Source organism: Belonocnema kinseyi, chromosome 3 (assembly GCF_010883055.1).
Source record: "Belonocnema kinseyi isolate 2016_QV_RU_SX_M_011 chromosome 3, B_treatae_v1, whole genome shotgun sequence".
Classification (NCBI taxonomy): Eukaryota; Metazoa; Arthropoda; class Insecta; order Hymenoptera; family Cynipidae; genus Belonocnema; species Belonocnema kinseyi.
The window spans coordinates 60,456,362-60,481,918 of NC_046659.1; the positions used below are offsets into that span (position 1 = coordinate 60,456,362).

Sequence of the window (25,557 nt, forward strand, 5' to 3'; positions counted from 1 at the left end):
TTTCATTTACCAAAAAAGTTCTATGGTTCACAAAAAAATTTTGTTCAATGGAAAAAAGAGGTTGGTAATGTAGGAATCCCACTGTGTCGCATGCCCTTAAGTTCGTTCAGTTTGTTCAACAATCTGTCTATCTTTTGAAATCATGCATGTATCATAAAAAATGTTTTTTCTCACTCCCCACTTGATTAAACTGGAAGAGTTCATCCATACATTCCTTAAGGGTTTTATTTGAAACTTAAGATCCCCTCCCCTTCTCCTTAAGACTTTCTATAACATGTCTATCTACAACTTTATAGTATGAGCGTAAGATATGGAATTCATCATAAATTCTTTGGATTTCCAAAGAATTCAAGTGAGACTTCAGTCACATTCGTAAACCGGGTCCGGGAAATATCAAGCTTGCATTTTCTTTTCTGGCATACGTGTAGTTTGTCGAAGATCAATTTTTAATTTTCAAACTTGTTGGAATTAGTTTTTAATTCTTTGGAATAATTCATCATAAATTCTTTAAGGTTCTAATAAATTCAAGCAAGAAATCATGTTTTTGACAAAGAAATTAAGTTGGCAATAAAATATACCGGAAGATAAAATTAAGATTCGGCATAAATGTTTCCCGAAAGCAATACTCGAACAAAATAGAAATGTAGATTATTTGTAGCGAATTGAGGAAATGGATTGTCCTTTGCGAAAATGAGTTCCAGATTTACTAATTAAATAAAAAATTAGTTGCTTCTACCTTAAAATTTCCATCGTTGGTTATCAAATCCATGGCCGAGAACTAATAGTATATAAAATTATAATAATTTCAAGATGGCTAAAATGAATGTATAATGTCAACTACTCTCTGAAGATGAAAGTCTAATAGTTCTACTAACCTTTCCTTGAAATTTATCAAGGTATCAGTTTTGATACAAAATAAATGGTTATTTATAAATGCACGGGGATGCCTTTCGGACTTTTTAACAAAAGTACTTAGTAAAAATTGCATCTCAAATGTCTTTTTAAGTAATTTCCTTAACAGATAACTGTCGTCGTTTATAAATGAGTTCTCTAAAGTTTGTATTAAATAATGAACAATGTTTAATGAAGGAATCTCTAATTAAATAATTAATTTAATACTCTTTATACAGGATTTAATACATTCTGAATATTGTAAAATTCAAGAATCTTAGTTTAGATAAGATTATTTTGCATAATTTGCTTTAATTTATGAAATTATTAATTAAATTATTATCGAGAAACACGTGTTCAACCTATTTAATTAGTAAAATACTTTGCAATTTAACCTTGTCGAATCCTTATCGGAAACCAATGAAAAAATCCGGTAGCTTAGTTCATTAGCTTATCAGCGTCTCAAATGAATGACACGGACATGAAAATACAGTTTCAAGAAAAATTTGAATCACATTCAATTAAAGGAAACTTTATTACCATAAATCTTTTAGATAATGAGCAAATTGTCGCGCAAATTGAAAATTAATAATATCCGTGTATATTATTGATCGATTAGAGTTTTCAATCAATTTCTTCATAAATAATAATGAATAATTTACTTTTAATAACTAATTTATATCTTTATATTAACAAAATAATCTCTGTAAACTTTAATTCATACAAATGTATCCTTGTATCTTGTCACTTGATCAAAAAATAGGTAATTGGTCTAATAAAGGTGATATGAATTCATCCCTTAATCTCCAAACAAAAATTAAAAACTGTTTAATAAATCATCAAATTCATAATAACTGAAAAATAACAATAATTTTTCAGCCTTTCAAGGTAATAATATTTTAAAGTATTTGAAATAGAAAAAGATGACCTGATGAAGATTAAGGCACAAATTTCAGTATCAAATAAACGTCACTAACATTCCTACTTTCGAATGCATATGGAAACAACTCCCTCGCACTTAAGGTTTTTCACCTAATTTTTATAAGCAAATTACTTTGTACATGTAATTTAGGAGCTTCCCTTCCTTCTCTCTGAAAGTTTTCCAGTATCTTTTGTACATTCTTCTAAAAAAATTTAAACTATTGATTTTCAGAAAAACGGTTGCCATTTGGTTATTTTAAAAAAAGAGATGAAAAATTGCCTGTTTTTGTTTCAATTTTTAAAACATTTTTAATATCTGATCCTAAAATTTGATAAGGTGACAAAGAATACAGATAGAGTTAAAGTGGCTATGAAGGGCAATGTGTGAACATTATTATGTTTATCAAATACGTATACATGTACTATTCGTGCTCAGTATCCCTTAAGTTTTGTACAAAATGTTTTTTTAACAATGCAAGTAAATTAAGTAATTTAATTAAGTCAGTATGAATTCCTACCTATATTTTAGAAGACGAAATTTAATAGTTTGTGGCGATTTAAAAACTGGAATGGAAGCTTCTAATGTGTCCCCCTAAGGGTTTACATTTTTCTTACAACTTCTCTATTCCTTTACATACCCTCCACACACTTACATGGTGGTGGAAGGGGGACCCTACAGTTTAAGGTGGGTTCCGAACCATTAAGAGCAACAAGCCTTAAGTACTTAGAGAAAACCTTTTTCTCTAGAGGTACCGGTCCCACGACTCTCCGTAGATGAACCCCTTGCTAGGCTAGTTGTTCACCGCATGGGCCACCGAGACTCTTCCACCAGAGTGCGAGGCGGGAATCGAACCCGCAAGCCGAAGAAGCGGGTCCAAAGCCTACGCTTTAGCCCCCACGACCATCGTCCCGCTTGATTTAAAAACTGTTATAGCCTAAATAATATTTGTGATTTTACAACTTTTAATGAATTTCTACTTCATTTTACATTTTTTAATCCTCATATAATATTCGGCCCTATTTAAAGCTCATTTTAAGTTGTATAATGTATTTTACATATTTAAGGTGTCATCCAAATTTATGTTATTTTTAACATTTTTTGAACGTGTATGTATATGAAAGTTATAAAAAAATATCAAACTATAATGTTAATATATTTTCAATATTACAAATATGGAATATTACAATTTTGGAACATTTCCAAAGAATTAAAATTAGCTATCCTTTGATAAAATTGGATAACGATTTTTTTTCTGCCTAAAGGAGGGAACAATGCTCTTAAGTTTCATTTTGAATTAAATATATTAAAATAACCACAACTTGACTGAATGTATCATCTGATGGAAATTTCATACCCTTTATCTGTCTTTCTTTCGGGTACGAACATTTACATTCACAAATAAGTTATCAATTAATTCCTTAAATGACCATAAATGAGTAAACTCCTCATATATTTACAGGACTTGTTTCATATTAGATGTTTCAGTTGAACCGATGTTAGAGAGTAACATCTCACTTTTTAAGATCTAACTTTGAACATCTAGATTGTTGTCCTATAGTTAAACATAAAATATGTTAACCCTGTACATCTAGATGTTACGTTCGAACATCCATTTTTCTCTGTGTATAATAAAATAAATATAATATAAACCCTGATGTATACATACATATGTATGCACAGTTGTGCACGTGATCGGTCGAGCATTGCACCTTACAGAGTTGTCTCTCATCGTTGCCACTACTAAACCGTTTCCTCTTACTAAAAAAAATCTGTTAAAACGAGAGCAATATTGTTTTGCAGCTAATCCTGGATACCGAAATTACTCGCACCAATAAAATCAAAAGTAAAAGTGAGAAAAGTAATTCTGAACAATTATAAAATATGTAACATTGTACAAAAATTCCATTGACCAGCAAAGTATGCATGCAACCTGTAACAACCTGTATGCATCTAATGAAAATTAAATATATTATTTCCGAAGTACTTTTTCGCGATGAATTCGAATCTGGACTCTATTTTTCAATATCACATTTCACTTAATAGTTATATTTGCAACTTAATTTCTTGTTTGGAAATATTCAAATCATATAGTGCAAAATTATGTAGACAATTTTCTCAAAACTTATAACATAGCTATATGATTTACTGTTTATAGTTGAATCTATAACGACCTCCTCCATTTTTTAATAGTTATAACGGTTCTCGAAATAATTGCAAAAAACGAAGAAAAACGCAAAAAATTAGAGTTTTACGTAAACCGGGATATTTATATAAATAATACTTTTTTAACGATAGGTTAATTTATTCTTTTTTTAATGACGAAGGAAAATAAGAAAATAATTTTCTAGAAAGTATCCGTAGAATTTGGAAATTACTGAAACTTCAGAAAAGCTATGCTGTCCCTATTTTTACCAAAAATTCTGTAACTTTAACATAATCATTTTTGTTCGTGTACATTTTGTATATTACGAATCAAAAATAATATTAGATTTCTGTAATTTTCACCCATCGTTTATTTAACAAATTTGATTATTCATGTAAATATAACGGTGTATACGTAAAACCCTAATTTTTCGACGTATGTATTTAGCGACAAAAAAGTACTATTAAACATTTACTGGTATTGAAGAATAGATTCCAGATTCGACCGCAATTCTCTTGTTTTGCATGCGTCTCGAGAAGATCGACAGCCGTTCGAATAACCGATTTTCGTCTTCGGAACGCTTCCACATTTTTCATGATAATTCGAGAACCAGTAAATATTTTATTATTTCCTTGATGTCATTTAAAAAAATCTCCCCGCTGGGCGGGCACCTGCTCATTGTGCACTGTGCGCGCGGCTCGCTTCGCTTGCAAGTTTGTCTCACGCTCGATGATGTATTCACCTCGCGCTATGCACTCGTTTTTTGTATTGTTGATTGTGAATTCTCTTTTGCTAAAGCTCCTTCGGCTTTAACGAACACATTCTCATCACGTATCTCATGCTTCGCACTTGATTTAATCGAAAATGCGAACTTTTCTACATTATGTTCAACTCTATTACATCAAATGTATATTATATTTATTTCTGTACTTTGATCTGGGACTGTTTATTCAGATATTGCAAAATAAAGTAAAAATCTTATTTTTAATGAATTATATTTGTTTATTATTTTCTATTAAATTTTATTCTTAGCCACCCTGAAAAATGTACATCATTTCAATAAATTATTATTTTTACAATGCACAATATGCAGGGCTGACGGAAGCGGTGTTGGGTGTATGGAGTAGTCCCCACCTAAAACTCAGGCGGGTGGAAAATTTTCAATGGGTCTTTTTCAAAATATTATTAATAATCAAATTCATTTCCCACCCAAACTGAAACTGTTCCGCCGACCCTGATAATATGCATTACTATTGGAACAAAAATATTTTAATTGTCTTATTTTTATCATTAAAAAAATGTGTATTCTAATAAAATAAAAATTATTATTAAACATTTAATCGTAACTTGTGTGATTTTTCCATAAATATAAATTGTTTATATTCAATATAGATGTAATTTAGGCGAAAAATGTTGTTAAATAAAATCGTATTGTATCTTGTGTCCTTTTTCCAAAAAGTCTAATTTTTTACTTTTAATCTATTTTTATAACCAGAGTTTATAACGAACTTTCAGATATTTTTGGTTAAACAACTTTTTTCTTTTAATGTTGTTCGTCTCTTGTGTCGTTCTTGCAAAAAAAAATGTTTATCTTTAATCTCATTTTTTACGATTGAAAGAACGTGGGTGTAAAAATGATTAATAACAAATTTATAGATCTTTTTTGGGTGAACAGCTTTTATCTGTTAACTTTCATTGCTTGTGTCGTTTGTCCAAAACATTGAGTAATGGTAAGGAGACCACGCAGTGTATCAGAAATTTGGTCACCATTTTTCCGGACATAGTTCAGGGGAGGACTACGCTGAATTGTAAAGTTTCGCCTCGTTTAAAGTGGAATATCTGCGACTAAATATCTGAAATTATATTTTTTTGTTTATTGCATTCACCGTAACGTTTTCTTCTTCTCGCTTTATGTAAATAAAGTCCACATTTTATTCACAAAAACATAATGTCCCATCTCACAACAAAACACTCGCAGCTGTCAGATGACAGCTCTCAACTCTCGCAGATATTCCACTCAAAACGGAGTGAAACTTATAATTCAGCGTGCGGAATCCCCCGAACGGTGTCCGAAAATTCGAGGGTCATTTTTCATTCAAGCGGGCATTGTCGTTTGATATATCTCCTTATCATTACTCCATGGTCCAAAACCTTAATTTTTTTTATTTTTAATTTATTTAATTTTGGTTCATTCATTTCTTTTTCGTGCCTTGCATACTTTTCCCGCAAAATGCAATTTTTCATTATTCGTCTCTTTACATTTTTTGATATCATCCTTTTTTTGGCTTAAAATGTTCATTTTATTCTTTTATTTTGAAAATGCTATAACTCTGATAATTTTCTTTTTATCGAAAAAAGTCAAAAGGATAAATTGTTCGAATTTCCGAGTACTATAAATAGCCGTACATACCATTTTTAAATTTGGACAAAAATGGTCTTAAATACTTTGAAACTGTACTCACTTTTTAAATTTTCATCCAAAATAGGTGGTTTACGATCTCGTTCTTTCTTTTTAGGCCTTAAAAAAGTGTGCCAAAGCAGAATCCAATCTGATCAATCTTTCGAAAGTTATTGTGCATACACAATACAGACTACAGATAGGACACCTTCGTAAAAATCGTTTTTTCTGGCTCAGGGGATCTCAAAACGTGAATATTTGATGGAAACCAACAAAGTGAAATTTTACATAAAATCAATACATTCTCATCAGGATGAGAATGTAAAAAGGAGATTTTAGACTTTAATTGTTGGAACTTCCTTTTCCATCCATTTACTTGTCTGAGGCAGGTTAAAAGTGGAGGCTAAGAATCGAAAATTGGTCAAAGACGGAAAATGGGCCGGTTTTTCTGGCATGCTCTCTCGACCCCTATTCATCAAAAGTGCTTGAAATAGCTTTGTGACGTTTTTTAAAAAATATTTCTAAATAAGAGAGACATATTTTTATTATGATTTTCTTAGTGAACTGGCAATTCTAGCCCGTACTGCATAACAATTTAAAAATAAATAAATTAACCTTTTCAACAGAAGAAAAATATGACAATTTTGCTTTTTTTTCAATATGTGGATCACATATAAATTTTAACACTTTTATTGCACTTATTGGAATTATTTTAAACCGAATGAAAAGCTTTCATTATGAAAAGTGTTACACTACGTATATTGACAATATCACAAAAAATAATAAGTATCAATCGCAATGGAAATTTTTAAACTCTATATAAAAGAGAAATATATAAGCCTTCAAAGAATATGAAAAAAGCCGTTTCAAGATATTACAAAATTTTGACAACTTTCTGTCATTAACCCTCTCATCGTACACTTCAATCCAGCACCGATAAATCATACACAGGGGCGAATTGGGATTTCACGATTTCAGCAGCTGATTTATAAATTAAGAAGTAGATAGATATATGATTTTAAAATGGTTAGAAACTAAATTATTTTTTTTCTTTAAAATATCGTATTTTCTTATATTTCAATGATATCCAACAAAACCAACACGATTTATTAGTTAAGATTTTCTACATAAGGAACAAATTTATGAATGTGATCGAATAATACCAAGTATTTTTCTCATGCCCTCGGACTTGCTATATTTTTGAAAAGGGAATTTCGTGCTTTCAGAGTAGAAAAATCACAGTGAATATATTAACCCTTGACATATTTTCTCCATAAACTAATTTAATTAATCCCTTGGTTGCAAATGTTAAAAACTAGATTTTTCTGCGTTTCTCTATTTTTATTTCATATAGTATAACAAAGAGGGAAAATTCGTAAGGTAGGTCGTGGATTCGTGGAAGGAAGTTTTACAATGGTATATAACGGCTCGAAAAATTGTATACAACGGTATTAAACGAATACTAACTCAATGCATGTGCACCGGGTGACTTTTTCAGGGCCTTCACTTGGATGGAAACGACAATGGAATCTACCTGAATGCACCTAATCGTGATACGGCTAGTGGATGGTCCTTTCAATCCTTCGCCAGACGCCGAGGAAGCAAGAGGGTCCAGAAGAAGAAAAGCGACTCAACTTTTTTGAATCACTTTTCTGAGCTGGGATTTTTCCGTAAGCAATTATGTCGAAGTACGACATTAAGAACGAGTGCGATGTGGAGGCACAACGGGAGGTTCGACTTACGAGCTACACCGCGTCCTTAGATGACACAGTTCATTTTGTCGAAAATAAAAATTGCAATAATCTCCCTGCCGAGGTCGAAAAAAGAATTCCCACCCTCGAATTGCCCAAGAATGAGGAAAAAAGAACTAATGGCAATGGTAAGTTTCTTTACTTTTAAAAATGTTTTCATACCAAATTTCATCTTAAGGGCACTTATTGGATTCCGGGTTTGCTGGGTTAGATTTCACGGACAAACGGTTGAATATTTAGGTCGAACTTTTGTGTATGCCTATTCTAAATATTATTCTCTGTGTTCTCTTAAAGCTTTTTTTAGTAAAATTATTTCTATTTTGTTTAAAAATTTTACAAACGCAATTTTAATGCGCTTGACAAAAACAACCTGTCAGGGTGCCTCATGTTAGCTTTGTGTCTTTCTCTGGTACACTCTTGTATAAGCATAAACCTGAGCGCCAGTCAAAGGGTAGGGTTGTGATTGTAAAGTGATTGTAAAGTTTCATAGTTTCAAACATTAGGCCGGGAATATTTAAAATATGGAAAATACTATGGATTATGAAATATAAACATTTAATAGCGTCCATTGTGTTTAAAAGCAAATCGCTTCAGCTAATTTAAATAAATAAATCACATTGTAAATAACATATAATTTTTTAAGTACTTTATTTTAAAAATTGATTTCAATAAAATGGAAATAAATTTCGTATTTAATACACATTTAATTTATTGAATGTTTCGTTTGTGAAACGATTTCTTAAAAAATGTAAAAACATCGAGTGGAAATGAATAAAGTAACATTCTGTTATTTCATTAAACTATCAGGCTCATTTTTATAAATTGTTTTCATTTAAACACCTGTTTTAATACTTTTCGGTGCTATATCTCTCAACATTTCAAACAAATATTTGATGTAGAAATACATAAATGCGTAAGATAGTTTAAATCTAGTTTTAACGTTTGGTTCCGTTACTGTGTTAAATGACCAAACACAACTTGACATGAATGCACAAGCGCATATGTGTTTGTGAAACTTACAAACGTTTCAGAAACTTTGGACCTAATGAAACGATTCACTCTTTCATGAAACTTCCAATTTTTCAATAAAACGTTTCATGGACTTGTCAACACCCTACCTACTTTTTTCTAAAAAAAAAAGCTTCAAGGGAACAAGAAAAATAATGTTTAGAATACATATGCACACAAATTAGAGCTAAACATTCACCCGGTTAGCCGTAAAGTCTGACCCCGCTAACCGGGATTGAAGTAAATTCCCTTAATATAGTTGTGCCAATAATCAGATCGCTGAAGAAAAATAGTTTTTTTATGATTTCAAGAATAAAAATAATAGTGTTGACAACTGACAACTGGAATTTGATAATTGTGAATTTGCTTTCGTTGAAGCTCCTTCGGGTTTAACTAATAAATTTTCATGCCGCGTCCTTCGCACTCGATTAAAGTACATATCTCCAAAACAACATTTTTTTTGATAATGTTGAACTATATTATACCTTAAATGTGTGTGATATTACTTGATGCACATACATTTGGAACCACATATTCAGATATTGCAGAATAATAATCAAATAGAACACATAAAAAACGAAAGATTCACCGCAACAAAAATTAACCTTGCCAGATAAACTTTACATGAATCGCAAATAATTTCCGATTTTTAACCTTGCCTGGATAATCTTTCGTCTCATAATTCCGTTATTTTTATTCGAGATGTAGTCAGAATGACGAAGCCAGCGATATCTATCGTCGTTTAACTTCATTAAATTTGACTTGAGTGAAATGGGGATTCCCATCTGTCCGTTGCTTTTTGCGCTTTTTGCTAAATTGTATTAAATAAATTCTAGTTCGTCTACAATAGTATAATTTATTTCGAAAGAGATTGTAAGAACAAATTTTTCCGTGTTTTCTGTTGTTGATTCTACATATTTTACCGAAATTTGCTCATTTCAGCGGTGCGCAGTCGACGAGTTCAGAATTATTTTCCTAATCTCGGTGAAACTTTCGCCGAAATATGTTTAACTTTTAACCGTTGCAAGTCTTTCCTGAAAAAAATTTTAACTTCTGTTTTTTCTATGAAATATTTGTGAAAATCCGGTTTTTCTGACGAAAAGTGGATAGGTGCAAATTGACACGAATCTAATACTTTTCATCATAAATGATGACAATTAAAGAATTATAATTTTACGCACAAACTATCTCAGATAACAATTCGTGCGCACACGAAATGCTTGCAAGAATGCACCACATCTTTAGAGCGTGCACAATGCGTCGCCAATGTCAGCATGTGTACAATCACCCCGTGACGGAATTCCGAACTAACCGAAGCATACATGCGTGCACTATGAATGCAGTTTGAAATCTGCTAAGGTCAATATAAATTTATTATTATTATCAATCAGAAACAGTTTGAAATTTTGAATTCAAATAAATACGAAGATGAGATTTAAAAAATTATTTTGTTACACCATTAAGCCATTTCATTTCAAGGTACGCGTGACTCACTCGGAGGGGAAAGAAGTAATGTATGGAAGGGATAAAGAATTTTCAGATTGATCCAGAATTCTCGTGTTATTTATGTAAATAACACGTTCGTTCCGCAACACTGCTCCGACCCAGGTTACTGATCAATCTCTCTAGCAATCACCGAAGTGAAGATCCCCATAAAGTCGTTATGTAAGGTTCCCCACTTGGGTCCATTCGTGGCCAAGGTCTTTTGTTTCAGGTGTCATACACTCTGACACTCTTTTTATTAACTATTTGCCGCCATAATTTCCTGTCCTGGCATTCTTCTCTAGCTTCTTTTGCGTTCATGCATTTTTTCATGCAGACTCTCGTGTTTCAACGACTTCTTATGTCTCTTCTAACTAGAGTTTCATTCACACATTCTAACCATTCTTTCCGCGGTCAAACTCTGGGCATGCTGCCATTTACTTTACCTTGATACACTTGTTACGCTAGTCGTTCATTTGGAATTCTCTCAACATGCTCGAACCATCTTAACCGATTTCTTTCCCATGTGTCTACTAGCGTCTCTTCTGCACCACATTTTTTTAGAATGATCAATTGCGTTAATTTTACTCTTATATTTTTCTTGATAAGTCCATGCCTCGCTACCGAATAGTACAGTCGGTACAAATATAGAATGATGTATTGCCATTTTAGCTTTATTTGATATATTTTTACCTCTGAGAAGGGGACTTGCTCTACCAATAACCTTCTTACGTTCGTTTATGCGTCTATCTAATTCCTCATCTACCTTCCCGTCCCTAGTAAATAAGCTACCAAGGTATACGAACTTATCAACTTGTTCAATTCTCTCATCATTTAATAAAATATTGCATAGTGCTTTCTCACTCTTTCCTTCGAACACCATAGTTTTTTGTTTTATTTGCGTTAATTTTGAGGCCCATGCTCTTCATGCTTGCATCTAGTTTATTCAACATTCTTTCTAAGTCTTCGATAGACTCTGCCATAACAACCTTATCATCTGCGAACGCTAACCCACGTACCCTTACTGTTTCAAGATCCACACCCTCTTCGTCGAAGAGAGCCATTCGTAAGCACTTCTCCATAAATAATATACATAACCATGAAGACATAATGCATCCTTGTCTAACTCCTTGAATAATATCGAAACAGTCACTCAATTTCCCATTCACCCTTACACTCGCTTTGCTACCCGTATATATTGTTTTTATAGCTTGTAGGAGCCATCCATTGACTCCATAGTCTTTCAGGACTTCCCAAATTGAAAGATCTAATTTCAATCAAATTGAAACACAAAAAGATCCAAATTGAAAAGATCAAACTTTTCTAGATCAACAAATGTACAGAAAACTTTTTTCCCTACTCTCAAACTTTTTTCTGTTATTTGCCCTAAGCTAAATATTTGATCGGTACATGACCTTCCTGACATAAACCCACTTTGATCTTCCCAAATCTGTGCTTCTGTTATTTTCATTACCCTAAGAATAAGTATTTTTTAGTATCTTTTACTTACGATACTTAATAAGCTAATCCCGCTGTAATTATTGCAGTCGCTTTTATCTCCCTTTCTTTTGTATATTGGTACGATAATCGCATTTTCCCAATCGTCTGGGACGTCTCCCATCTCGTAACATAAATTTATCAATTCGCACAGTCTATGTGGTATGCTCTCGCCATCGTGTTTAAGCATTTCAGCGTTAATACCGTCTACCCCGGCAGCCTTACCGTTTTTAAAGTTCTTAATTATATCCGTAACCTTACTGGCACAGACTTTTTCAATCGAGTTTTCTATCGCATTGTGTTCAACATCGCAGTTGTGGTGTCCTCTAGCTTCGTCTCCGAATTGTGTCCTTAAATAGTCTCTGAAAGCCTCTAGTATTCCGTCTGCATTATATACCATTTCCATTACATTACATATACATTTTCCATTACCATTTGTATCTTTACGTTCCTTAACTAATCGTTTGAGTATCCTGTTTTCGTGTTTATAATCATTTCTACGTTTATTTCTTTCCTCATTGCTAAGACCTGTGATGTTCAAAGTTCTTCTGTACGCTTCTCTCTTTGCTTTTTGGGCAGCTTGAATTTCATCATTCCACCACGCATCACCAGACATTCTTCCTATAACTGCAGTACCACACACTTCGATCGTACATCTAACAAGAATATTCCGTAACTTTGTCCAGGCGCCCACCATATCTTTGTTTTTTATACGGTCCTCCCATGTTGCCCTATCTATGCTTTCGATTATCTTATTTTGGAAATGTATTCGCACATCCGGATTTTGTAGGTTCTCAATTTTGATTTGCGTTTGTTTTGTTTTCTTGTTTCTCTTTTTTCTCCATCCCCGACCTAAGTTCATTTTTGAGATCAGAAGGTAATGATCAGTATTGCTTTCCGAACCCGTCATGACCCTTGTATCTCTGACTAACTCTCTTAGTCTTTCATCCGCAACAACAAAGTCAATTATACTACGGCTATTTCCTTTAGACCAGGTGTACATGTGGATCAAAAATACATTTTTTAAGTATAAAATTAAAAGAAGTTAAAAAAGACATTAAAACAGGAAGATACAAGTTCATTAAGAAGCATGCAAGAACTTACTTTTTAACTAAATAAAATGTATGAAATCGAAACACAAAAATACATTTTTCAACAAAATAGTTAAATTTTACACAAAAAGGTAAATTTAAAATAAAGACGGAATAGCTACATTTTCAGCTAAAAAATTAATTTTTAGCTAGAAATAAAAAACTAATTTTTAACAGTTCAAATTTCAGACAAAATAATGAATATTCAATTATTCCTTTTTACAATTACTATTTATTTAATAAAAAGTATTCTTTTTACTACCCATTTTAAATTTAGCGCCATCCGCGTACAAGGTGAGCGCGACCCTAGGCAAGCCATTACTTGTGGACTTGATAGTGCTTGTTCAAAATCTAACGACTCTCAAGCAATGCCAGATTTATATTAATCTTGCATTCGACACAAGAATATTAAATAGGCTAGTATCCTCCGATCATTCGAAAAGCGTCTTAAAATTGTTTATTTATAATAAAATAAAGTACGAAAAAGAATTAATTTGAAATTTTCATTCCAGAAATAGAAAATTATGACATAATTAATAGAGTAACTGAACGAATTACGGAAGGGAACCATTTGTCGCAGAAGCACTTGATATCTAGAAACTTAAAATTTCATAGATCTAATTTTTGTATTGATAAAAGCAAAACCTAAACTAAAAAAGAAAAAACTTTATCTTTGACCTCAGACAATTGGATCCCCCTTGGTTAATTTGTTCCGTTACCCTATTAAATATGTCATAATTTCCCATTTATGAAATAAAACTTTTAAATTAAACCTTTTTCGTACTTTATTTTAATATAAATAAACAATTTTAGAACCCTCTTCGCACGCGCGCTGATTGCTTGCGTCGTGCACATGCACGTTTGTTAAACGACATGACTGGCATATGCGCCTCCATGGAGGATGTATCTGCTTGCCGATCTGAACGCACGTTATCCGTGAAAATATGCACGGCGTGCCTGCGCCATGCCCGCATGGTGCGCTGGAATTGTTATCTGGGATTGGTGATATCAAAAAACGATTAAATACAAGTTTGTAGGTCTTCTTTCGGCGAGCAATTTTCCTGTTGAAATTTTGATGTTGTTTGTCTAAAAATTTGAATTTTTTATTTTCGTATAGCATTTTCCACTTTTAAAGCAAAAACCATGATTTATATAAAAAATTTTCATGAGTAATAAATAAATATTGACGTTAGAAGACTGTTTAACGAACTTGTTCTGTATTTTTGGATAAAAAAATCTTTCCGCATCGCGGGCACATTCTCATCGCAGAACAATCAGTACACAATTTTTATCCATTTATCTTTTGTCCAATGCTGCATAGTTTGACCGCAAAATCGAATTTTTTCATTTTTCATAATTTGTTGTCAAAATTTGAATTTCCAATTTTTCGAAAAAATTCAAAAAGTTGTTATGATAATTTTGTAGGACTTTCGAAAATTGAAGTTTTTCTTTTCTTGACTTTTTCATATCGTACGTTATTTAGCTTAAAATTTTAATTATTGTCTGTTTTTTGAATTTTATAAGTGTTATAACTCTGGTAATTTTTGTTTATCAAAAAAAATTAATTATGTGAAACTGTTAGTCTTTTCATGTACTACAAATAACCGAGCAGATTTTTTCTCAACCTTGAAAAAATGTGGTCTCCAAAATTTTCAAAATGCAGTCAATTTTTGAATTTATATTCAAAATGGTTGCGAACTAGAGCTTCAGTTTTCGAAACTAAAAGAGTGTACTAAACTAAAGGCGAATCTAATAGATTAATTGTTTTAAAAGTTATCTTGTTCACAGTCAGACAGACATACACACATATATACATACATACATACATACATACAGAGAGACACATTCGTAAAAACCTGTTTTTTTTTAGTCAGAAGGTCTCGAAACGTGAACATTTGATAAAAAAGGGAGAGGGGGGATCAAATTTTACACAAATCTAATACCTTTTCTGATGAGAATGTAAAACGAATAATAAAGGAAATATTGATTGGGAAATTCTTCCCAAAGTTTTCTTGATCATGCTAGACAAGACGATCGGCGGGCAGGCAGAGATTTTCGTAAAAACCATTTTTTCTAACTCAGAGGATCACAAAACGTCGAGAATTTTCGAAAACTGGATAGATCCAAATTTGCATGAATCTAATACCTTCCCATAAATGTTACACGGAGAGAAAAAATTTGCGAAATTAATTCATGGCACTACTCGTTGATTTTATTACGCTTTGGTGCGAGAACTAAGATCTCGAAACCTTTGTTTTCAAAGCATAGATCTCCAAGTTTCAGACATTAGACCACGTCCTTTTTTCTCAGGTCTCTAATTCTATGCTTTTAGATCACAGAGTCCGAGATTTTAAATCACGTAACAAATTGTAGCTCTAAAATCACACGCTTCCATAAATTAATCTCTTGAAATTTCTCTTCGTGTAGGAACGTAAAAATTGTTAAACTTACAAAAACTTTTATTTAAACAATTTGACTGAAATCGTTGAAAACATTGCATGAAAATAGTGTAGAGTTATACGTATTGTTTTTCCAGAAAAGGGAGTAATGTTTTATTCAGATGCATTCATTTTTAAACAATTGGTAAGAACGATAGTAAGCATAAATTAAATTACAAAAACTATATTGTTGAGCAAATTATTTTACGTAATTTTAAAACTTTTTTCACAAAAAATAATAGTTTCTTTCATAACGCATGATTGATGATTTCATTTCAATTCTGAAAATCATAGAAAGCGTGTTTTTTAGAGAGACCTGATTTTTGACATGACATCTACCTTAATTACTATTTTATACTAGCCTTAAACTACCTAAATTTTTCTTAATTTTGGTATAAACGTGTTTTTAAATAACTGATTTGTGACATGACAACTACCTTAATTACTACTTTAAACTTATCTTGAACTACCTGCATTTTTCTTAATTTTGGTATAAATGGTTTAACACCATTTGTAAAACATTCTTTACACTCCAAAAGTAAAATATCATTTGGGGAAGACCAAAAAACGTTTACATTTTTTTTTAACTCGTTTTAAATCCTTCATTTCAGCGTTTCAACTTTTTCACGTAAATCGCAATCACTTTTTTTAATGTTTTACAAAAACATTTTTATTTTTCTGGAAAAAAACAAATACAAAAATACTAAAAGAAAAATTTATTATTAATTTTTCGAAATTAAATTTAAAAATGAAACAATATAAGAAAAAGTGTATTATATTGGAAGCATTTTAAATGGAATAAACATTTTATTAATTTTGAATATGAATAAGATTTGAATTATTTTAATGAATTTCAGTAAAAATTGCTGATTAGTTTTAATATTGAACGGTTCTATATTTCTAAATATTAGAATAGTAAAAATTAGTAATTGCTATAAAGAACATTAAAATTATAGTATCTTTAATAAGTTTTGTTTCATTCTAAAGTTATAAATATTTATAAGAATTTTTTCTAATAAAAATTACCATTTTTCGAGCTGAAAAAGGAAGAGGAAAGTTTTGTTACACCCTACTCCTTTTCCAGCTTGAAAATTAACAGTAACAACTGCATGATTGTGTGAATGTGATTTTTAAATTTTTAGGTTTTTTTTTTTTTTTGAAAAAAATATTAAATTTTGTAGGTCTCCCCGGAATGATATTTTATTTCTGGACTAAAAAGAAAAGATATTCCAAAAGTTTCAAAGTTATTTACTCCATAATTCCGAAAAATCAACAAAGCACGCAATTACCGAAATAAATTATTAGGTGGCTGTTTAAAAATTATATCACGCTTTCACGTGAAATTTGTACCTAAAGTAACTTTTTTCCGTAAAAAAATGTATAAAATGTAAAAAAAAAGTATAAAATGGAAACATTCTGCGCCAAGTCACCCTAAAATGAAGTGCTTCGAGAAAATGTTGGTAAAACAGCAAAAATTGTCCATTTTTTAAATAACTAGCAACTCTCGAAATACTGAAAGTTTTTATTTTTTCCTTTTATATACCTACAGAACATCCGCATTGTAGAAAAAAATGGTAAATTTTTACCTGGATTTAGGCAGAGTCTAAACTTCTTCCATGTGTAATTCATAACTTCACAAAATTAAAGTCTTTTTTGTAATATATTTTCAAAGAATTACATTTCTCGAAAGGGTGTATTCACATTCATAGAAGGCTTATTTTCACTATAAAAAAACGGATACTTATTTAATCAATCTTGTTGCAACAAACAACTTTTTAAGTTACAGTAGTGTTATATTCCAAATATTAAATCAGGTTTCTTATATAAACAAAATAAACCGTTTTTTTAAATTTCATAAATTGGTACTAGTAAGTCATAAAAGGTTCGACAGTAGGTCTATCGATGTTTCTTGAAGACGTGGGCGAGTGCATTTGATATACTATTGTTGTATGTCGAACATCAAAAAAGTTTTTTTCGTGTAAACAAGGTATCCATTTTTTCTTCAAATTAACACAAAAAATTATTCCGAATATATTGGAAAATTTATACAATTTAAAAACCTCTTTCAATTAGGAAGCAATAAAAAACATATGGATGACAAAAATTGAAAATATGTACATATTTAAATTCGAATTTTTAATGTTTATAATTTAATCTCATTAAAAATGTTTCCCATATGAAATTAAATCTTATTTTTGCAAAATATTTTGTTTTACTCGCCTGTGGAAAAGAGCCTTGCCATTGTACTCATTTTAGTCGTTTTCAAAACCTCGATCATGCCCTCAATAGAGGTAACGTTATAATGATTAGTATTATTCTTGTGTTTTATTTTCGCGAAACGCGTCGTAGTCTATAATAAAGAGCCGGAGATAATATCTTCGATCTATAGAATTACACTTTTTAAATGTTTAATTCTTACCTCATTAAGTAATTAGCATTCCTGAATACATCGACAGAAATGAGATTCATATTTTTCTACGCATATTTTTCACATTACGAGAGATTTTAACACCCTGTGTTATTTTAAGAGAAATAAGTTTAGAAACAAAATTGCTATTTTAGAAATCGGATAAAGACATCACAAATCAAAATTTTGTAATTAGCTTTACAAATGGGGAAAAAAGCACTTAGGACAACTCACTGTAAACAATGTGATTTCTAAATACAATCTGTAGGTTTACATCGAGGACGTAACTTTCATACATATTTATTTTTTATTTAATATAAAATTGTGCTCTTTTTAATAAGAAAAAAAATTATTTTCCTTATTCTTGTTGTAATACTTTTTGAAACATTCAGAAATTTATAATTTTACATTAATTAAAGTGATAAACCTATAGCAAATTAAAAAAATATAGTCATTTGAAATCTATTATTGTAGCTTTTTTAGTCAGTATCAAAAAATGAAAACTATTTATGCAGGTTTGAAATATCAAAATTACTTTGCGGCTTCTTATCAAAATATATTTTGTTATCAACTGATTCAAGGACGGCAGCTAGTTCAATGTATACAAAGTGGTTGGAAAATACATGTGAAAACAGAGTATTATATTATTTATACTTACATTATATTAGGTTTTAAAATTTTTATTCAACATGAAAATTATTTATGCAAAAAAATTTTACAAATGTATTTGCAAATTAAAAACAGTCTGGTGACCAAGAGGGTAATCAATTCACGAGTATTGAGAATTACTACATCGATTACAAACTATTGCATTTTATTGATTTATATTTGCTGATTTTTCCTTCCAAACAATTCTTTCACTAAAATAGATATAATTTAAAATCTAAATTATTTGAAATGACAGAAAATACAAAAAGAATCAATTGCATATTAAAATATTATATAGGATACTTTAATGGTTAATAATAATTAGAGTTTAAAAACAAAGCATATATATGTTAAAAATTACTGATTTGTGAATTATTTCATTGAATTAATTTACACAATTAACAAATTTTACCAGTAAATAAGGTAATGTCAAAAATTGTAACTGAAAAGTAATTTTTAGTTAATTCTATGAAAAACCGAAAACCTGATTACTCAATAACAGCTTTAACGTTTCTTTGTTTATTAAATCTGATAACACTGTTTTAAAAACATTTTGAGAACTTTGAGAGAGCATTTTTGCTCATTAATTTGTAAATAACAAGTAAATAGTTTTTTATATTTGCTTTCCAAATATAATTTAGCATTCCTAGAAACAATTTGCACTGATTTTAAACAGTTTGAAGCAATTGCAAACAGTTTGAACAAAATAAGAGACTTGAATTTTCAAGAAAACCTATTTTTTGCAATATAAAAACTTTGAGAATTTTTGGCTTAAATATCAAAAAACATATTTTTTTACTTCGTGTTTATATAACTTAGCGACGTTTTCGCTAATTTATGTGAGCATTTTTCTCGACTGATCAGTAATAGCAGAGTTAACAATTGCTAAAATATGGTTGACCCGGTAATAAGCGTAGAATAGATCAAAATTAATATTTACAGATTTCAGTGCAAAAGTGAAGATTATTCTATTATTTTGAATGCGCGATTTTTCCATCTGTCTAAAATGCCAAAATAAGAATAAGATACTTCCTAAACTTATTCACTTCTATTTCCATAGCGACCGCCACACAGTTTTCTATGCTCCCAAAGAGAAAGTATTTTCTTCCAATATATTTAATTCCTTCTAATTGTACCGATAACGCACCTCACAGAGATATTTTTTATTCCTCAGAAGTAGTCATATTTTGATTTTATTTAATTCCTTCTAATAAGTTCACAAAATATGTGTAATAAGTGTTTTTATTCCTTCATGCGGAATGTAAATTCTGAAATTTTAATTCTCACCAACTCAACTCTGCCTCTCTAGAGTTAAAATTATTTAAATTCACACATTTGCATAGATTTCTTTGTTGCATTTTTTAAGACGTTTAAATAAATTATTAAAATATAAATAAATTTAAATTTGGATATTTTTCGAATTTATAAGTTATAAAAAGATTTAATAATGAAAAATATGTTAAATAAATGCTTTTGTTAAATTTTACTAAGTCGATTGAGGGGAACAGGATTTGCATATTTTCTGTTCCCGTTGGAGGATTTTTAGACGGAGGAAACATCGCGTATTCATAGGAATAAAAATTCTTAATTTTTCTGAATTCAACGCTTGTTACCGGGAAGTACCCCATAAATCATAATTATTAAAACTTCTTTTACTCAAAATTCTTAAAGTACAGCAAAATCCTTCAATAGCCCTCCCTTCTATAGCCCTTCCGAGAATTGACGCCGCGCCGCAGGTAGGCGTAACAGGAGCTGCGCGGGGTGCAAGGGATTTGCGGTTGTCACTTAAGCGAGCACTCAGGCTTGAACCAGCAAAAGCGGATCGGGCTATAGTGAGTTAGTTCCCACCCACTATCAGCCCCAAAATCGGCGCTATAAGAGAGTTTCACTGTATTTGTTCTTACTTTTAAATTTTATTTCAAACCTTGTAAGTTGTAATCTTTATGTATGATCAGTTTTAATTCTATGAATGAATATTCGTCAACAAAATATCGTGCACATAATTGTAAAAACGGGAGAAAAATAACCATATTTATTTTTGATTGAGAAGTGATAGCATCAGATACTAATCTTTATATAACTCCAAAGAATTACAAGATTTCAAGGTGAATTGCCCATAATTATTTTTGTAATATGTAAAGTTTCAGGTTAGAAGAAACCGAAAAAACGAGAAAAAACAAATGTTACCTCAAGAAAATCATGGCTCTCCTGGTACAATTACCATTTTTTAATTATAGGTTCTAAACATTTAAGAGATTTTAAAGTCTCCTTTTAATCTATTGTCCAAATTGGGATTTAGAAATGTGCCAAATATCAAGCTAAAAGAAGACTTACAGAACAATTTTTTATGGATCGAATACTATAAATTAATGTGTTCCATAAACAGTCGCAAAAAGTGAATTGAGGCATTTCCTTATTATCGATATATGGATAAAAATAAATAGGCTCTAATTTTCAAAGTTTAAAAATTATAAGTTACCTAGCCATTTAAGTATCATCCTCAGCTTTTTTTAAAATTTTTAATCAAAAATATCTGGAATAAGTGCTGTTGATTATTACTATTTGAATTCAATAAAAAAGGATTCCAACTGTTTTTTGTTGCTGTAAAAACTAACCTTTGTTATTGTGCTGGGTACATTGTATAGCAAAAAATTTTTCTAAATATCCATATTCCCAGGTGTGTCAACTTTTACCATTAACGTTGACTGATACAAATCTTAAGTTTCGTTAGCGAATCCTGAGAGGTTAATAAACTGTGAATAGCAGAATAGGTGTCAGTGTCAATAGGTAATACGACTTCCTGAGTGTATCACCAGAGCTTATGCTAATTGCAAAGTACAATTTGATTCTGGTGATTTAAAATCGCAATTCTTCTTTACAAATATTTTGAGGGAAACTGAAGTTTAAAATAACAATAAATTTATTTTAACTATGGAGTTTATTATTTGTTTTCGAATAGTATTTTCAATGGAAAAACGCAACAAAAGTTTCATAAAAATCTGGTGATTTTTTATTAAAAGACTCTATGTTTGTTAAAAAATCGAAATTTAAAGCTACAAAACGTATCTACTATTATAAAAATGTGTGAAATAGCCCGGTGAAAAGGCTTGCATTAAAAAGTATTTAAAAATTTAAATAATATTGAATAAGAATAAGAAAATAAGAAATATTGAATACTTCTGGATCCCGTTTTTGTCCTCCCGTTTTGAATATCCACGGCAGTTGAAGTTAGCTCTCAAATTGAATCCCTTTCTGTACCTAGCGCTGACAATATTTTGCTGAATACCACAAAGCAACCAAAAATTAGAAAAATTTTAATCCCTTTTAATTGAGCAAATTTTGCTACATTTATTTACTGTTTTTCAAATAATAATCAGACAAAAAGCTTTTTAAAACATAGCGTCGGTCATTATACGATGTCGGGATCGATTGCCACACAAAAGGTTCTGGTGAAAAATAATTTTTTCAATTTTGTATCATGATTTTATATTTTTTCGGTTGATAATATTTTAACAAAGCGAACATTTGACGATAAAGAAATGTATTCTTACATACAATCCTATTAGATTTGGCAAATTCCATGCGAGGTGGCAATTTGGTAAATTCCTCCTAATCGAGGTTACGTCCGACAGCTCCGATCGGCTTTAGAAGGGATTCAAATCTTATAATTTTCGCCGCCTAATGAGAATTAAAAAACTAAGGACAGAAACGGCATTCTTAGCGATTCAAATTTTCTAATACTTTTTAATGCAAGGCTTCTTACCGGGAGAAAGATGAATTTATTTAAACATTCTATAAAATACTTTGAACAAAAAAGATGTTCTAATTTTCCCAAATTCTTAGTAAAGTTTTGTGAGAATGTCTAGAATCGAGAAATATGTGTGGAAAAATGTAAAGCTTTTCACAGGTGTAATTGTCGCTCAAAATTTGAAATATTATTCATTTTGCTTAAATGCCAAATTTTGAATACAATTATTGAGCGCACAATGATTCGTTTTTAATTCATATTAAAAAGTATTGTCCCAAATAAAGCAATATAAATTATAAATTAATTTCCTACATTATTTTGATTTCAGTTCCAAATAATCCTAAGGTAGAATCATCAGGTTGTTCCTCGTGTACAAGATGGCTTTACCTGCGACTAAAAAGAACCTGCAGGAAAAAATTACTCTATAAAAGAATACCAATTTTGGAATGGTTACCAAAATATAGAAGAGAATACATAGTGAGTGATTTGGTGGCAGGTTTAACTGTCGGTCTGACTGTAATTCCACAAGCCATCGCATATGCCAATGTAGCCGGACTTCCATTGCAAGTACGTGAATTAATTATTGTAATTTAATAATTAAAACATATTTACTTTTAATTTTAGCAATTTAATTTATTTGTCAATTTCTTAACCTTCCAATTATTCTTCTGGGAATAGTCATAATAACCAAAAGTAATTAAAAATATTAAAACGTAACACAGAAAATTTCTTTATGCTTCATATCTATAAAACTTTATAAAATCCATATTTCTTCTGCACTAAAGCAGATCTAGAAAAAGTTCCAATCTCTTCACCTCGAAGTAGAGACTAGAGGCGTTGTTCCATAGTTTAATTTGTTAATTTTCCGAGTAAAACGCTTTATTATCGAAGGGAAAGAAAAGTCTTCGTTATATTACGTGTTATTTATAGAAACAAAAAGCTTCCTTTAGTATTTATGGAAAAATTAAATTCTTTGTTACACATCGGGGAATAGATAAAATCATATTGGAATCTTAAAAGAACTTTTTAATGATTGTTTTGAAAAAAAAAAAAGTTATTGTGACTAATTATTAAGTTAGAACTAGCAATTAAAATTAAACACAATTAAATCTATTTTTGACTTTTTTGAAAACAAAATTATATATAACTGGATCATTATTTCTTAAATAACCACATTTTAAAAACCGGATCTGATTCAAGCTTGGGTAAAGTTTAGTCCTATTCGATGGTAATTTGTGGGGAAAAATTTGGTCATTGGAATAAATATGTAACGAAGGGAAGAGGGTGACATTTTTTACTTTTTTACGGATACCATCGACTTCAGGGATTTGTAACTCTTATAATACTAATTTAATCACCATAGTAACTAACTTTTATTTTTATAAAGAAACAATTATTATCTAAATTTTTTGCTTCAATATTCTTAATTGAAAAAATCTGATCATTCTTTTAATCCCAAAATTAAACAAAAAATATAGCTGAAATATAAAAAAAAAATTTCCCCTTGAAAAATAACACAGGTACTTCCTATTTAAAATATCCGTTCCTCAATCTGACCGTAAAGTCATAAATTCGGTCATCCTTAAGGTCGTTAAGTTATAACATGTTTAAGGTCAGATTAAGGGACGCATTTCCGCCAAAATTTGTTTTCACAAATAAGAATACAGCTTATAATTGTTTTAATAAATAGAAAGTTATAAATATTAATAAAAATGTTTGCAGTTATTAAATTCCTTAGGTATTTCTAAACTCAGAGATTATTGTGGGATTTGATAAGCAGGTTCTTTAAAGTTTTGCAAAGATTAATTTTCTATTTATTATGAACAAAATTTTAGTAAGTCTTATCATCTTTTGTGAGGACAAATCAGAGCGTAAATCCGACCCTCAATTATTTATGTTTCAATTTCAGAATCCTAAGGATGACCGTCTTGCGGTCGGATTTCGTATTGGATATTTTTTATAGGGCTTTGCCCATAATTTGAAATGGACATGGTAGTTCATTTTTTGAATTTAATTATCTACTTTTTTGTGATTGTTAATACGTTGATGGAATTTTGTAACATTTTCATTTTCAGTATGGATTATACTCATCTTTCATGGCCTGTTTTGTGTATACTATTTTTGGATCTTGTAAAGATGTGCCAGTGGGTCCAACAGCCATAGTAGCAATTTTAACCATGGAAACTCTGCAAAAATCCCACTTTGGGCCCGAGTCTGCTGTTCTGTTGACCTTCATCTCGGGCTGCGTGTCTTTGCTAATGGGCACTTTGCAATTAGGTGAGATCATCGATCCTTGTCTCTTATCTTCATTGCTCCCGGTGCATTATTTATTGCCAAGTTAACAATCTCTTCTCTTCTATATACTGTTTTAGCCTCAAGTTACATGTATCACGATATCCTTTTTATTTTTATGTTATTACTACAGAGACCGATAGTTTTTCATAAGAAAATAAATCAAACGTTGTCTTGAATAAGTTGAAAATTTTGTGTGAGTTTATTATTCAAGAATCCCTAGCGGACCTCGTGAACAGAAAGGTTACGCAATCGTGGGACTGTAAACCGTAAAGTGGCCACATAGTGATCGTTCTGTTCACTAAGTCCACTTGGGCATATTTTCATCCTTTTCCAGATTTATGCACAATTTAATTTAGTACACAACACTCATTATATTTTTTACACGTTTATATTTACAGATGCGTGTTTATTCATGTGTTAAAAAATAAGAATTAAAAGCGGTGTGCAACAACTCGAAGCACAATGTTGCGCGCCGAGTTGCCATACACAACTTTTAATTCTGATCTTTTTAACACATATGAACCGCGGGACGCTAAGGGCCACTTTTTTATTTCAAATAAGATATTTGTCTTGACAGAAAAAAATTTGCTACAGAATTAAAAAAATTATATCTATCCCTAACAATTATTTTTTCAAACTATCATTTTCTAAAGGCTCTGTTTCCAAGGTTTCCTCTTTGAGAAAATGCAATACATTCAAAATACAATACGTTTTTTTTTGCCGGCCAAGAAGGAGTTAAACAATATGTACTTTTCCCCAAACAACTTAGACGACAAAAAAACTTTAAAACTCTATTAATTTTGGCTTTAACAGTTCTTTAATACTATCAATATTATCA

General features: G+C 30.6%; 1 protein-coding gene across 1 annotated transcript in view; it reads left to right on the forward strand.

Moving 5' to 3' along the window:
- The window catches only part of LOC117169633 (sodium-independent sulfate anion transporter-like), a 41,357-nt gene that overhangs the window by 7,348 nt on the left and 8,452 nt on the right, over nt 1-25,557 (forward strand). Inside the window, exons 2-4 of the mRNA XM_033356104.1 lie at nt 7,853-8,233; nt 22,753-22,991; nt 24,500-24,701. Coding sequence (XP_033211995.1) covers nt 8,035-8,233; nt 22,753-22,991; nt 24,500-24,701 — 640 coding nt within the window. The 5' untranslated portion in view covers nt 7,853-8,034. The remainder of the gene's footprint in view (nt 1-7,852; nt 8,234-22,752; nt 22,992-24,499; nt 24,702-25,557) is intronic.